Genomic DNA, 14,370 nt, shown 5'->3' with positions numbered 1-14,370 from the left:
AAACATAATCCCAACTAAACATACAACATGATGGGGTCTAAATTAGCTGTTGCTACTCAAGAAAGATCTTTGAGTCACTGAGGCTAGTTCTCTGAAAACATCTGAACAATATGCAGAGGCAGTCAAAAAAAGCTAACAGAATATTAGGAAAAGGGATAGATAAGAAAGAAAGGGATAGATAAGAAATAAAATATCATAATACCTCTACACAAATCCATGGTACATTCACATCTTGAATACTGTGTTCAGATCTGGTCCCCCATTTAAAAAAAAAAAAAAGATCTCATAATTGGAAAAGATACAGAAAAAGGCAACAAAAATTATTAGGGGTATGGAACAGCTTCTGTATGAAGAGAGATTAAAAAGACTGGAACGTCTCAGCTTGAAAAAGAGACGATTCAGGGGGCATATGATAGAGGTCTATAAAATCATGACTGGTGTGGAGAAAGTGAATTAGGAAATGTTATGTACTCCTTCCCATAAAACAAGAACCAGAGGTCATCCAATTAAATTAATAGGCAGCAGGTTTAAAATAAACTAAAGGAAGTATTTCTTTACACAACGCACAGCTAACCTGTGGAACTCATTGCCATCAGATGTTGTGAAGGTCAAAACTATAACTTGGTTAAAAGAAGAACTAGATAAGTTAATGGAGGATAGGTCCATCAATGGCTATGAGACAGGGTGGGCAGGGATGGTGTCCCTAGACTCTCTTTGCCAGAAGCTGGGAGTGGACGATAGAGGATGGAACGCTTGATGATTACCTGTTCTGTTCATTCCCTCTGAAGCACCTGGGATTGTCCACACTTGGAAGATAGGATACTGAGCTAGATGGACCATTGGTCTGACCCAGAATGGCTGTTCTTATATTCTTATGCAATTAAAACTTTTGTATGATACAATACACAAAAAAGAGATACCAAATGTGTCAATACACTTGTAATTGAAACTTTACATGGTTTTTATGTTTCATCAGGACAGGCCCCTCAGTTTTAAACACCCCATGCAAGTCCAGATTATAGTGTCAGAGAAAGCGAAGTATCCATTATCTATTTAGTCAAGATAAAAATTAAACTTCTGAACTGCCCCATAGTAGGTAGGCATTTTGGTGGTTTGTCTGATGAGCAAGCACAGTAATCTAGAGAGGTCCCAAGTGCTACCTCTGTAATTAAAAATTCATAGATACTAAGGTCAGAAGGGACCATTCTGATCATCTAGTCCGACCTCCTGCACAGCACAGGCCACAGAATCTCACCCACCCACTCCTATAAAAAAAAAAAAAAAAAAAAAAAAAAAAAATTAACCCATGTCTGAGCTATTGAAGCCTTAAATCGTGGTTCAAAGACTTCAAGGAGCAGAGAAGCCTCCCTCAAGTCAACCATGCCCCATGCTACAGAGGAAGGTGAAAAACCTCCAGGGCCTCTCCAATCTGCCCTGGAGGAAAATTCCTTCCTGACTCCAAATATGGCAATCAGCTAAACCCCGAGCATATGGGCAAGATTCACCAGCCAGATACTACAGAAAATTCTTTCCTGGGTAACTCAGATCCCAACCATCTAGTATTCCATCTCAGGGGATTTGGCCTATTTACCCTGAATACTTAAAGATCAATTACTTACCAAAATCCCATCATACCATCTCCTCCATAAACTTATCGAGTAGAATCTTAAAGCCAGATAGATCTTTTGCCCCCACTGCTTCCCTTGGAAGGCTATTCCAAAACTTCACTCCTCTGATGGTTAGAAACCTTCGTCTAATTTCAAGTCTAAACTTCCTGGTGGCCAGTTTATACCCATTTGTTCTTGTGTCCACATTGGTGCTGAGCTTAAATAATTCCTCTCCCTCTCCTGTATTTATCCCTCTGATATATTTATAGAGAGCAATCATATCTCCCCTCAACCTTCTTTTAGTTAGGCTAAACAAGCCAAGCTCCTTAAGTCTCCTTTCATAAGACAAGTTTTCCATTCCTCGGATCATCCTAGTAGCCCTTCTCTGTACCTGCTCCAGTTTGAATTCATCCTTTTTAAACATGGAAGACCAGAACTGCACACAGTATTCTAGGTGAAGTCTCACCAGTGCCTTGTATAATGGTACTAAAACCTCCTTATCCCAACTGGAAATGCCTCCCAAAACCGCATTAGCTTTTTTTACAACCATATCACATTGGCAGCTCATAGTCATCCTATGATCAACCAATACTCCAAGGTCTTTCTCCTCTTCCGTTACTTCTAATTGATGCGTCCCCAAATTATAACTAAAATTCTTGTTATTAATCCCTAAATGCATAACCTTACACTTCTCAGTATTAAATTTCATCCTATTACTATTCCTCCAGTTTACAAGGTCATCCAGATCCTCTTGTATAATATCCTGATCCTTCTCCGAATTGGCAATACCTCCCAGCTTTGTATCATCTGCAAACTTTATTAGCACACTCCCACTTTTTGCGCCAAGGTCAGTAATAAAAAGATTAAATAAGATTGGTCCCAAAACCGATCCCTGAGGAACTCCACTGGTAACCTCCCTCCAACCTGACAGTTCGCCTTTCAGTAGGACCCGTTGCAGTCTCCCCTTTAACCAATTCCTTATCCACCTTTTGATGTTCATATTGATCCCCATCTTCTCCAATTTAACTAATAATTCCCCATGTGGCACGGTATCAAATGCCTTACTGAAATCTAGGTAAATTAGATCCACTGCATTTCCTTTATCTAAAAAATCTGTTACCTTTTCAAAAAGGAGATTAGGTTGGTTTGGCACGATCTACCTTTTGTAAAACCATGTTGTATTTTGTCCCATTTACCATTGACTTCAATGTCCTTAGCTAATTTCTTCTTCAAAATTTTTTCCAGGACCTTGCATACTACAGATGTCAAACTAACTGGCCTGTAGTTACCCGGATCACTTTTTTTTCCCCTTTCTTAAAAATAGGAACTATATTAGCAATTCTCCAATCATTTGGTACTACTCCTGAGTTTACAGATGCATTAAAAATTCTTGCTAATGGGCTTGCAATTTCAGGTGCCAATTCCTTTAATATTCTTGGATGAAGATTATCTGGGCCCCCCGATTTAGTCCCATTAAGCTGTTTGAGTTTCGCTTCTATCTCAGATATGGTAATATCTACCTCCATATCCTCATTCCCATTTGTCATGCTACCATTATCCCTAAGATCCTCTTTAGCCTTATTAAAGACTGAGGCAAAGTATTTGTTTAGATATTGGGCCATGCCTAGATTATCTTTAGCCTCCACTCCATCCTCAGTGTTAAGCGGCCCCACTTCTTCCTTTTTAGTTTTCTTCTTATTTATATGGCTATAGAACCTTTTACTATTGGTTTTAATTCCCTTTGCAAGGTCCAACTCGACTCGACTTTTAGCCTGTCTCACTTTATCCCTACATGTTCTGACCTCAATTAGGTAGCTTTCCTTGCTGATCCCTCCCATCTTCGACTCCCTGGATGCTTTCTGCTTTTTCTTAATCACCTCTCTGAGATGCTTGCTCATCCAGCTTGGTCTACAACTCCTTCCTATGAATTTTTTCCCCTTTCTTGGGATACAGGCTTTCGATAGCTTCTGCAGCTTTGATTTAAAGTAATCCAAGGCCTCCTCTACCTTTAGATCCATAAGTTCTTCAGTCCAATCCACTTCCCTAACTAATTTCCTTAATTTTTGAAAGTCAGCCCTTTTGAAATCAAAAACCCTAGTTGCAGATTTATTTTTGTTAATCCTTCCATTTAGTTTGAACTGAATTAGCTCATGGTCACTTGAGCCAAGATTGTCCCCTACAACCATTTCTTCTATGAGGTCCTCGCTACTCACCAAAATTAAATCTAAAATGGCATCCCCTGTAGTCGGTTCAGCAACTACTTGATGAAGGAATCCATCAGCTATCACATCTAGGAAAATCTGAGCCCTATTATTATTACTAGCACTGGTCCTCCAGTCTATATCTGGGAAGTTAAAGTCTCCCATGATCACGCAGTTTCCATTAGTATTTACTTTATTAAAGACATTAAAAAGGGCTCTATCCATATCCGGATTAGATCCCGGAGGTCTATAGCACACCCCAAGCACTATCGTAGGAGAGGCTTTACTAGTTATCTTCCCCAATGTAATTTTTGCCCAGACAGACTGTCTTATCCATTGCTTCGCTTCTTATTTCTTTACATTCTACCTCATCATTGATATACAATGCTACTCCACCACCTTTACCTTTGTTTCCGTCTTTCCTAAACAGCGCACACCCTTCAATACCTGTAGTCCAGTCATGACTACTATTCCACCATGTTTCTGTTATCCCTATAATATCTGGTTTCACTTCCTGCACCAGTAGCTCTAGTTCCTCCATTTTGTTACCTAGGCTCCTCGCATTGGTGTACAAACATCTTAATTTTTGCTGTTTGGCCTCACTCACATTTTGTACCCTATTAGGCACAGTCATTCTACAGCCAGTATAACCTATTAGACTAGTATCCACACCGCCCTTGCTCCTTATATACATTCTCCTACCCACGGCTGTATCCTTTCTTACTTCGTCTTCTTCCCTCTCAATGCTAAAATCTGGCGTGGAGATTTCCTGGACATCTCCCAACCATCTCCCCCTAATTCCTAGTTTAAAGCTCTCTTTATCAGTTGTGCCAGCCTTGATCCTAGCAGTCTATTTCCTTCCCTCCTCAGATGAAGTCCATCCCGAGAGAACTGTCCTCGGTCCGTGAATGCCTCCCAGTGGCCATACATCCCAAAGCCCTCCTTATAGCACCACTGCCTAAGCCATCTGTTGACAGTCATAATCTTGTCACACCTTTGTTGCCCTTCTCTAGGAACAAGAAGGATCCCGCTAAAGATCACCTGAGCCTCAATTTCCTTAAGTGTCTTCCCCAGCCTAGCATAGTCTCCCTTAATACTTTCCAGCGAGAATCTAGCCGTATCAATTGTTCCACATGAAGGATAATTAGGGGATTCTTTCCCGCTCCCTTTAGGATCCTTTTCAACCTCAGGTCTACATCCCATATCTTAGCACCCGGAAGACAGCACACCCTTCTATTCTCTGGATCAGCTCTAGTTACAGGCCTGTCTATTCTTCTCAATAAAGAGTCCCCGATCACATAGACCTGCCTTTTCCTGGTGTCGGTGCTATTCTCCAGTCTCTCCCCTGTTCCCTCTGGCTGCAAGTTCTTTCCATTCCTATTTTCCCTTATAATCCTCTTCAACCCATCCTGTATCCTCCTGGGGCTCATATTTGGTGTAGTCTCCCTTGACTTTTCCCCCTTTTCCTATAGGACTAGCCTCTCTTCTCTTCTTCCTTACCCTTCCACCTTCAACAAGTGCCTGCTGAGCCCCTTCTTCAAAAATGCAAGTACTTCAGCAATGCCAGACATCCTAAATACTTGGTCCTGTCTCAAGATGGGGGGGGGATGGACTAGATGACCTCTATGTTTCTATGATTAATGGCTATTTTCAGAAGGGAACAGAAGTCATTTTGGGGAAAGACAAGTTAACCTATTTGTCTCAAATGGCAATAAGAGGACAGTACTTACTACCAACATTACAACAATCCAGTACATGGTTTTGGAAGATCTATTAATACCATATGTGTTTATTACCAGTCTCTTTACATGTAGTTTAGACCCCACAAGTTTATCCTGATTCTCCTTTACAGACCCTTTTGTGCATAGATATTCTTGCAGACATAGGTTTACCCAATTTTCTGAGGCTATTACAATATTTAGACATTAACTATGGAGTTTACTTGAATTAATCAGTTTAAATTATAACCCAACATTATACTGACCCTTTTATTTGCTAGTTTCCAATGAGCCCCAACAAAACACCTAGTAAACATTAGCGAAAGATCATCTTGGAAAGTGCAACTATAGCAATCTCCTTGGAGCCACCATGCACTGCACAGGTGCTGCCTCTTGGTGTAACCAATTTTAACTAAATCATCTTCAGCCACTTTTATTCCAAAGTAGATATTCAAACACAGACTTGCACTAAAATAACTAGATTGGTTTTAGGAAAACAGTTTAGCTGAATTGGTGCAAGCTTGTTTGTAAATCAGCTCTTAGGGTATATCTACACTTGAGGTTAGGGATGTGATTCCCAGCTCCAGGAAACATTCTTGCACTAACTCTCATTGAGCTACCATGCTAAATATAAAATGTATCTAGGGCAGCGCGTCGGTAGGATGGGTTAGCTGCTCTGAGCATGCCCGCATCCGAGACCCTACGTATGTACTCAGGGCTGCTAGCCCGTTCTATCACTTGCACTGTCCCAAGTCCTTTCATGTATTTATACCTGCTCCTGTATCTTTTACTTCATACATCTGATGAAGTGGGTGATAGCCCACGAAAACTTATGCCCAAATAAATTTGTTAGTCTTTAAGGTGCCACAAGAATGCCTTGCTTTTTTTTTTTGTCCCAAGTATATTAGTACGCTAGCTCAATGAGCACTAGTGCAAGTATGTCTCCTCAAGCTGGCAATCACACCTCTAGCTTGAAGTGTAGATTTACCCGTTGTGTGCTGCTGCGGCTAGTTGTGCTGGGACTTCTGCTATTGTGTTTCAGATGAGTCATTAAGGCAGTGCAAAATTAAGAGGACAGAAGTGCTCAGGAGCTAGGAGTTCTAAGACAATGCTGTGCTTTAATTTCATATTTTCCATCACAGGACTGTCATGTGGCAGTGTAAAAGGCTTTGTCTTCACTGGAAAAATAAAGTGTTTTTACATCAAGATACCCATCTTGATATAAAATCCCTAGTGGAGAGAAGGCACTGTAGTTTTTAGCTCAACTTTGCTAGCAGAGGTCATTCCTACACTCCTTCACCTGGGGTTTGACTTGACTAGCTACATCAAGGTAAAAAACAGGTAAAACCTACTTATGCCTTGGCTCCACTAGAATTTTACATCGAGATACCTATCTCGATATAAAAAACACACTTAGTTTTTGGAGTGAAGACACAGCCTAGGAATCACATGGATTTGCTTTCTTCTAACAATAAACAAGGAACTTTTTTAGAATAAAAAGAAGTATTATCTCTAAAACTACTCTCTCTGTCTCTGCTTCACTGAATAGGTTCTGTCTAGGATGCGCGATCCAGCCTGGCCTTAAGAATGAGCACATTTAACCTCACATGGACCTGGAATGCTTACAAAGTTTCAAATGGAGAAAGGGAATGCTGAAGTTTTAGGGGAATGAAAAATTGACGTTGTCCCCTTCTTTCTTCTGGCTATCAAGTTAATGAATTATCACAAATAATTTAGAAGGAGAAAGAAATACTATTTCCACTCTGATTAGTTAGTTTTCTTATTTTCTGTTTGCTTGTTGCCCTCTCTATCTAATCTCTGCTCTCCACTTGCAGCAGCACTAGAATAAAACTAATATGAGTCTGGTCAGTATTGCACTAAGTTCCACTGTGGTGTAGCTACTCCCTCAGGTAGCAGCGGATGCAAAGAGTACAACAGGGATGCGGAATCCTCCCTCCTATGAGACTGTTCTTCAGGGTAGCGTTAAAAATAAAAAGTGAACAGTTTGACAGAGGACCTGCAATCCTGCACCAAGTTGTCATAGGTTTCAGGCAGTAGCCGTGTTCGTCTAGTATTTGACGGGCTGACAAGTGCATTGGGGAGCCCCAGATGAATCTGAAATAGCCTGGGTGAATGATTAATGGGGAATGAAGCACTGGTTGTAGGCAACAGCCCCAGGAATTCAGGGGCTAAATGTTCAGTGTACATACTCTTAAAGTACACTAAAGCCACTTTTATACCACTGGTATTATAAAGGGGCATTAGTGTAAATGAGAATCAGGCTTTGCAAGATATATTTTGAAAACTTCACTATACAACAGAACAGAGAAAGAGAATACAGGAACAGCCAGGAATCATAGAATTGCACTGGATTGGCAAGTATGTGTACGAGGCCAACAAAGGAGTAACAACTTGGGGCTCAAATGACCAGCAACTGAATAGGCCAGGACTGCATAAAACTAGCAGATGAACTGTCAAAAAGGCTAATAACCTTACAAATACATAACACCTTTCTCTCCATAGAATCCCCCAAACTTTCCTACTGAAATTCAGGCACCTCTGCTGCATTAGAAAGCAGGCATTAACCAATCATGACATGGCAGAACTTGGAAAGGAAGGGGTAGAAGGCAAAAGAAAATATAATATGGCCTCATAAGTCATAGAAATGGAGTAAGATTTGGGATTCATTCCCAGCTCTACCTCATGCATCAAAAGTCACACAGGAAGTATCAGAATGAGGGTTAGCATTTGTTGGGAAGATTGAGTGGTTTTGATTGGTTAATTCTTTCTGGGTAAACCTGGGCAGGTTGCTGGATTTGCTTTTATGTTAATTGTGTCATCAAAAGCACCTACCATACCTCTTAAACCTCCCAAGGTTTAAATATGAGCTGCAACATATAACCAAGATCCAAAATGAGGGGGGAACACATAATTATTACTACAAGAAACTGAAAATGCGGTGAGATCCATATCTTCAGTGTAAAAAACATTTTCTATATAACCTTAGTTTCATGACTATTTTTGATGTAAATAACTTGCAACAAGAGAAGTGAGGGGACTCCAAATTTGAATGCAATTGTTGTATGGAAATTTCCAATAAAAGGAGTAACATCCCTTGAAAGTTAGGACATTCGAGAGATGCAATTGATAGGTGCTTTTTAATTTTAGGCATCAAAATAAAAAAAATTAACCCGTGCCTCAGCTTCTCCTCTGTAAAATGGGGATAATGATATCCAACTCTCACAGATGTGTAATGTTAAATCAAATTATGTTTTTAACCACCATGAAGGTCTTTGAATAGGAAATATTATAAAAATATCATTATATTAATCTTTACCAAGCAATCCAGGACAAACCCCATGTGACATTTAGGCCAGAATTCTCAGAAGAGCTCTACACCTGCTGTCCAAGACAGATTTTCACAAGAAGTCAGCTCCCATTTAGGCACCAAAGTAGTTGGTTAGATATTTTTTTTAAAAGATCAGCACAATGCATACTGAGTGCTTCTGAAAATTTGGGACAATAGGAGCTACTGGCTGCTACATAGTTTTGAAAATTGGAGTATTACATAGGTAACAATGACAGCTGAGCTCATTTGAAAACCTGTCACCAATTGTGGGTGTCGGCCCCCCATGACTAACAGGACCTCAGGTGTCCTCTGAAAAACCCACCCACAAACTTAATTGGAAATGTAAGTGTGATTTCCAGTTAATAGTTAGTAGTATCATTTTAACGTCTATCTGCCTAAGAAAGCAGAGTGTGGCCAAACTGATCTTTCTGGGACAGCAACCTGTGAGTCCAGGGAATGTAGGTATTTCAAACCTCTATTTATCGCTCTCATAACCTCAGGCTAAGAATGAAGTGATGAGTGCAAACATGTTGTCTTTAACAAACTTTTTGTAATACTTCATTCTTTTACACTACAGATAGTTTAAATACAGGCTTCTCAAGCAAGTATGTTTCCTTACCCATAAATTCACAGGTAACCCATAATTAAAGCGTAACGGTTTAAGGATTGCAATCTTTGTTGTTGTTGTTAAATGAAAAATCAAAATCAGTTAGTCAGACCTCCCTTTCCACCATGCATAGCTATTTCCCTCCTGAATTTTTTTTTTTTTGCAATGTTTTCATTATACCCAGGAAAGCTCAGAGGTAGTACCTCGTTTCCACAATATTATTATTTTTTAAACAAATGTGACAGCGGAGGTGACTACAAGACAGATTTACTAAAATGGACTGCAGTCTATTATAGAATAAAAGTGGAGAAATGATGCTTTGATTTCCAGTGCAACTTACTTTTTCTACATATATAAAAGCCTATTAGAAAAGCAAAATTTACTTGACATTTGCTAAGTACTTAATGTCTATCCTATAGAATAAAACGATACTATTAACTGGAAATCACGCTTACATTTCCAACTGAAAATTTTGTATCTACTAGAATTACAAACTGTAACTGAAGATAGAATCTCAATTTTTTCACCTTGTTTACTTTATGTATCTGACATTGTGTGTCACCAAATTCACTATCCTTTCGGAAAAGACCCATCAGCAAGGGAGCAAAAACCTTGATTTTTATTTTTTTTAATTAGGCCATGATAAAAGGCTGCTCTAACAGAACCTGTGGGTTTTCTTTTTTAACGGTAGGGTTTTTTTTTTAAAAAAAAAATCATGTTGACAATACCCTTTAACAGCTCCTTTGTGCATTTTTTTTTTTTTTAAAAACAGAGATTGAGGAGTTCTTGCAAAATAACATCCTCTCACTTTGCATTGCTGGAGTCCTAAAGAGCGTGCAGGAATAACGTGTCTCGTGATCCCCAGACTCAGAGATTTAGGAGCAATCCCCACAGACACAGCGGTAGAGCAAATAGTGTGTCTTAACTTCACCATCGCTCTCCTCCCTCTAGTAACACCCAAACACCAGAGAGGCGGTACTCACTCTGCAGTGCTGGTCCCATTGATGGTGGAGCTATCTGGAGCCGGGTTCAGCTGAATGGGCATGGGCTTCTTCTTAGGCATCTTAAGATAAGAATAATGGAGCTTCAACTTCCGAAAATCCCCCTTCCTGCTCCGGCCAGCTCCAAGGGGCTCCCTCCCGCTAGGCAGAGAGAGGGGCTCCTGCGGCAGTTCCCGCTCCAGCCGGGCTACAGGGCGATCTCTCCAGCTCCCAGGGACGGGCTCCTCCAGCAGCTCCCGCTCCTACCAGCCAGCGGGCTCTCCCTAGCCAAGCAGAGTGAAGGGACTCTCCTAGCAGCTCCAGATCCACCCGCGCCAGGGGCCGCTCCCCGACGGAGCAGCGAGGAGTGCCCCGAGCCGCACCGTGGTGGCCAACACCGCCCGCTCCCAAAATGTGTCCCTCTCCGCTACTGCGCATGTGCACGCTCCTCGGGCGCCCCCAGTGCGCAAGTGTGGCGCAGCTGCACATGGGCACTGGGGAAGTGAAGCTCGATGGAAGCCCCCGCCCTTTGCCCTTAGTTTCCCTGCCAGTGTAGGGGAGTAGGTGTGTGAGCCCGGCGCCTGCGTAGCTGTGGAGCGCAAGGTACTCTTCCCTTTGGGAACCAGGGCGGGACGCTGCCGGAAAATGCTGGCCTGGGGCTGGAGGGCGCCCCTGCGCTCCGGATCCCATCCTCCTAGAGCCCATCTCCAGAGCTCGGGCTTTCTCTCCCTTCGTGCTCGCTACTGCATCCAGCGCAGCAGCGCTTCTCGCCCGTTTCACGTGGGCGCGGAACCTCTCGGACACAGCCCCTGGCCGGCAGGATCGAAGGGATTGGAATCGCGCGGTTGTCCTTCCGATCACACACAGCCCTCTCGTTAAGCACAGGCGCCTGGGAGGGTGGGGGCTGCCCCCTCCCCAGCCAGGGCGAGAGGCAGCGCAGGCAAGTCGCTCGCTCCCCCCCAGCCGGGCGTGAGGGCGGCAAGGCACACTCATCCCGCAGAACAAAAGGCCCAGCCCATGCCAACTCCTGCTTGGCGCCGGGCCGTCGTGAAATCGGGGAGCTGGGTTGGAATCACCTCCTGATTGGCAAGAACGGCAGCAGCAAAAGCAAAAACGCAAAGGAGACCGCAGTCAGGTTGCTGGCCTCTCTTACGCCTCTTCCCCCTCCCCAGCCCGTAGGGGAAGCTTTGCGGAGTGCCCCGCCGCCAGAGCCAAGTCTCTGCTTAAACGTCTCACTCTTGTGCCCCAGCCCCTGTCCAGAGTTCTCTGGTCGATGTCTCCCAATGGATCCCTACTTTTGAACGTGGGACCTTCACTCCTAACCCAAATGCATCCGATGAAGTGAGCTGTAGCTCACGAAAGCTTATGCTCTAATAAATGTGTTAGTCTCTAAGGTGCCACAAGTCCTCCTTTTCTTTTTGCGAATACAGACTAACACGGCTGCTACTCTGAAACTCCTAACCCTGTTATTCATGAGTTGCCCTCCTCCAGTGGTTCCCCCCCCCCCGCAAGGCTGGGGGAGGGGCCTTTAGACATGGGCGGGCTTGTGCCCACCCACCTCCCAGGATTCCAATAAGGACCCCCTCCCCTCCCTGGCCTAGCTAGTCTTCGCTCAGCCAATAGGAATGCAGAGGTGTATCGGGCAGAGCCAATAGCAGGGCCGGGGGCTTTCGCAGCACTTTTTTCAAATTCCTCTTTTCATTGAAACAAACATGCCCAGGAAGTGGTCCGGGGAAGGAACCTCTGTGCTTAGGTCAGAAGATGCCTGCTGCAAATTTCATGATGATCTGCCTAGACTCAACTGCCCCTTACCTTCGGGTGAGGACATGTTACAAAGGCAGGAGCAAACCACTTGTGACATCAGTAGACACAGAGCTCATAGAATCATAGAATCATAGAATATCAGGGTTGGAAGGGACCCCAGAAGGTCATCTAGTCCAACCCCCTGCTCAAAGCAGGACCAAGTCCCAGTTAAATCATCCCAGCCAGGATGCTCAAGCATGGGAAGAGGGGGCTGCTGCCCCACATGTATTCGGGGATAATTATCCCCATAGGCAGCCCAAGTTTCAGGCTGCAACAGCAGTGCTGAAGAATGACCACTTGTGATCTTTCCCTGCTGTCAAGAAACCAATATGAGGAGTCACACCACAAATAGTACTTAAATTACCCTTAACGCTTTCCCATTTCTTCCAATTTTGGGGGGAAGGGCAGTACCCCGTATGGCCATTTAGTCCCACTTGTCTGTGGGAGTCTTTCCTTTGCCTACAATGGACTGTAGGTCAGGTTGCCGGATAGGGCTCTACAACGTGTTACACACAAATGCTGATTCCTCTGTGAATGCCTTGATCTTTCCAAATTTCTTCAGGGTTGCACTTTTCTAGGACCTTTCTCCCTACTGTTACTCACACCTTCTTGTCAACTGTCTGTAATGGGCCACTCTCTTACCACTTCAAAAGTTATTTTTTCTCCCTTGGTATCCTGCTGTTAATTGATTTATCTCATTAGACTGAGCCCCCATCCTTTCATATATTTATACCTGCTCCTGTATTTTCACTCCATGCATCTGGTGAAGTGGATTCTAACCCACGAAAGCTTATGACCAAATAAATGTGTTAGTCTCTAAGGGGCCACAAGGACTCTTCGTTATTTTTGCTGATACATAAGACGGCTACCACTCTGAAAATTGATCTTTTTGTGCAGATACAAGCAACTGCTGTCCTGCCCTTACACAGCCATTTTATAGCTGTGTGTCTGCTGTGCTGTATGACCTTCTCTTCCAACTGGTAAGTAATCTTAGCTCCTGTTTACTTTTTCTTTAATATTTCTGAGGATGGCAGTCTCACAAATTTGAGTACCACTCGTGAATTTCATTGACGTGATGTTTACTCTCTCAAATCCTTCCAACTTAACCCTTTGTATTTATCATAACTATTTGAATAAACCCTTCAGTGCACATAAATCCAAGTCAATCTGAACAATTTGTAAGATTTGGCTGCCAAAATTTTGTATAGATCCATGGTGCTAACATCCATCATTTAATTAGACAGTGACTTTTTAAGAGATTTTTTTTTAAAATTTGACACCTCATCTACTTTTGAGTCATCATTAATTTCATCCCCCCCTTCATCTGTTAATTACACATACGTTCCCTCTAATGCTACTTTCTCACTTGACAAATTTAAAATGTAAACCCCTGTAGTTTAGCATCAGCTCATTTATGTTAGTGGAGAAAGATCAAGTTACAACACATAATCTGAAATTTTCTTTCATTAGAAAGATCTCCAAAAATATTATGGCCAAGAATAATCTAGATATCATGTAGCCATTGTGCTGGCCCTGTATATGATGGAAACCACTTCAAACCAGGGGGTGCTGCACCCCCAGTACCCCTAGTTCCAGTATCTATAACTTATTTAAAAAAAAAAAAACTTTTAAGTTTTAAAACCATAGACTACAAAAGGTTCCAAAACCTTTTTTAAAAGGCTATGTATCTTAGATAAATGCAGAAAGTAAAGCACAGCCAGGCTGCAAGAGCAGTGCTGAAGAATAGAAAACTTGTAATCTTTCCATGATGTGAAGAACCAAGTATGAGCTGCCACCACCACAAATATTGTTTAAATTACACTTAAAACTTTCCATTTTTCCCCAACTCTCTAATTTTGTAGTGAATGGCAGTACCCCAGTGTGGCCATTTATTCTGCCATTTAGTCATACTTGTCTATTGGAGTCTTTCCTTTGCCAACAATGGGCTTTGGGTTAGGTCCATAGGCTGTGACACAGAAATGCTGATTCCTTTGTGAATGCCTGGATTTTACCAAATAGGAATTAGAAACAGTGTTCCTGTCAGCTAATTTCTAAGTTATTACCTGCAAAAAAACCAGAGTTTTCAGGTGCCAAACTATCCCCTG

The 14,370-nt window shown here is 42.4% G+C and overlaps 2 protein-coding genes across 3 annotated transcripts in view; one reads left to right on the top strand and one right to left on the bottom strand.

Moving 5' to 3' along the window:
• Positions 1–10,931, bottom strand: part of MAP2K1 (mitogen-activated protein kinase kinase 1) — a 67,985-nt gene extending 57,054 nt beyond the window's left edge. The window contains exon 1 of one of the 2 annotated variants that reach the window (XM_038419307.2): positions 10,466–10,931. In XM_038419307.2, the coding sequence (XP_038275235.1) occupies positions 10,466–10,545 (80 nt within the window). In that variant the 5' untranslated portion in view covers positions 10,546–10,931. The remainder of the gene's footprint in view (positions 1–10,465) is intronic. The other variant, XM_038419308.2, reaches the window with a different exon arrangement.
• A 2-nt stretch (positions 10,932–10,933) lies between these two features.
• Positions 10,934–14,370, top strand: part of TIPIN (TIMELESS interacting protein) — a 37,009-nt gene continuing 33,572 nt past the window's right edge. The window contains exons 1-2 of the mRNA XM_038419310.2: positions 10,934–11,065; positions 13,163–13,245. Of these exons, the coding sequence (XP_038275238.1) occupies positions 13,226–13,245 (20 nt within the window). The 5' untranslated portion in view covers positions 10,934–11,065; positions 13,163–13,225. The remainder of the gene's footprint in view (positions 11,066–13,162; positions 13,246–14,370) is intronic.

Source organism: Dermochelys coriacea, chromosome 10, assembly GCF_009764565.3.
Source record: "Dermochelys coriacea isolate rDerCor1 chromosome 10, rDerCor1.pri.v4, whole genome shotgun sequence".
NCBI lineage: Eukaryota > Metazoa > Chordata > Testudines > Dermochelyidae > Dermochelys > Dermochelys coriacea.
The sequence above is the reverse complement of the archived record's forward strand: the minus strand, read 5'-3'. Positions and strand labels throughout refer to the sequence as shown.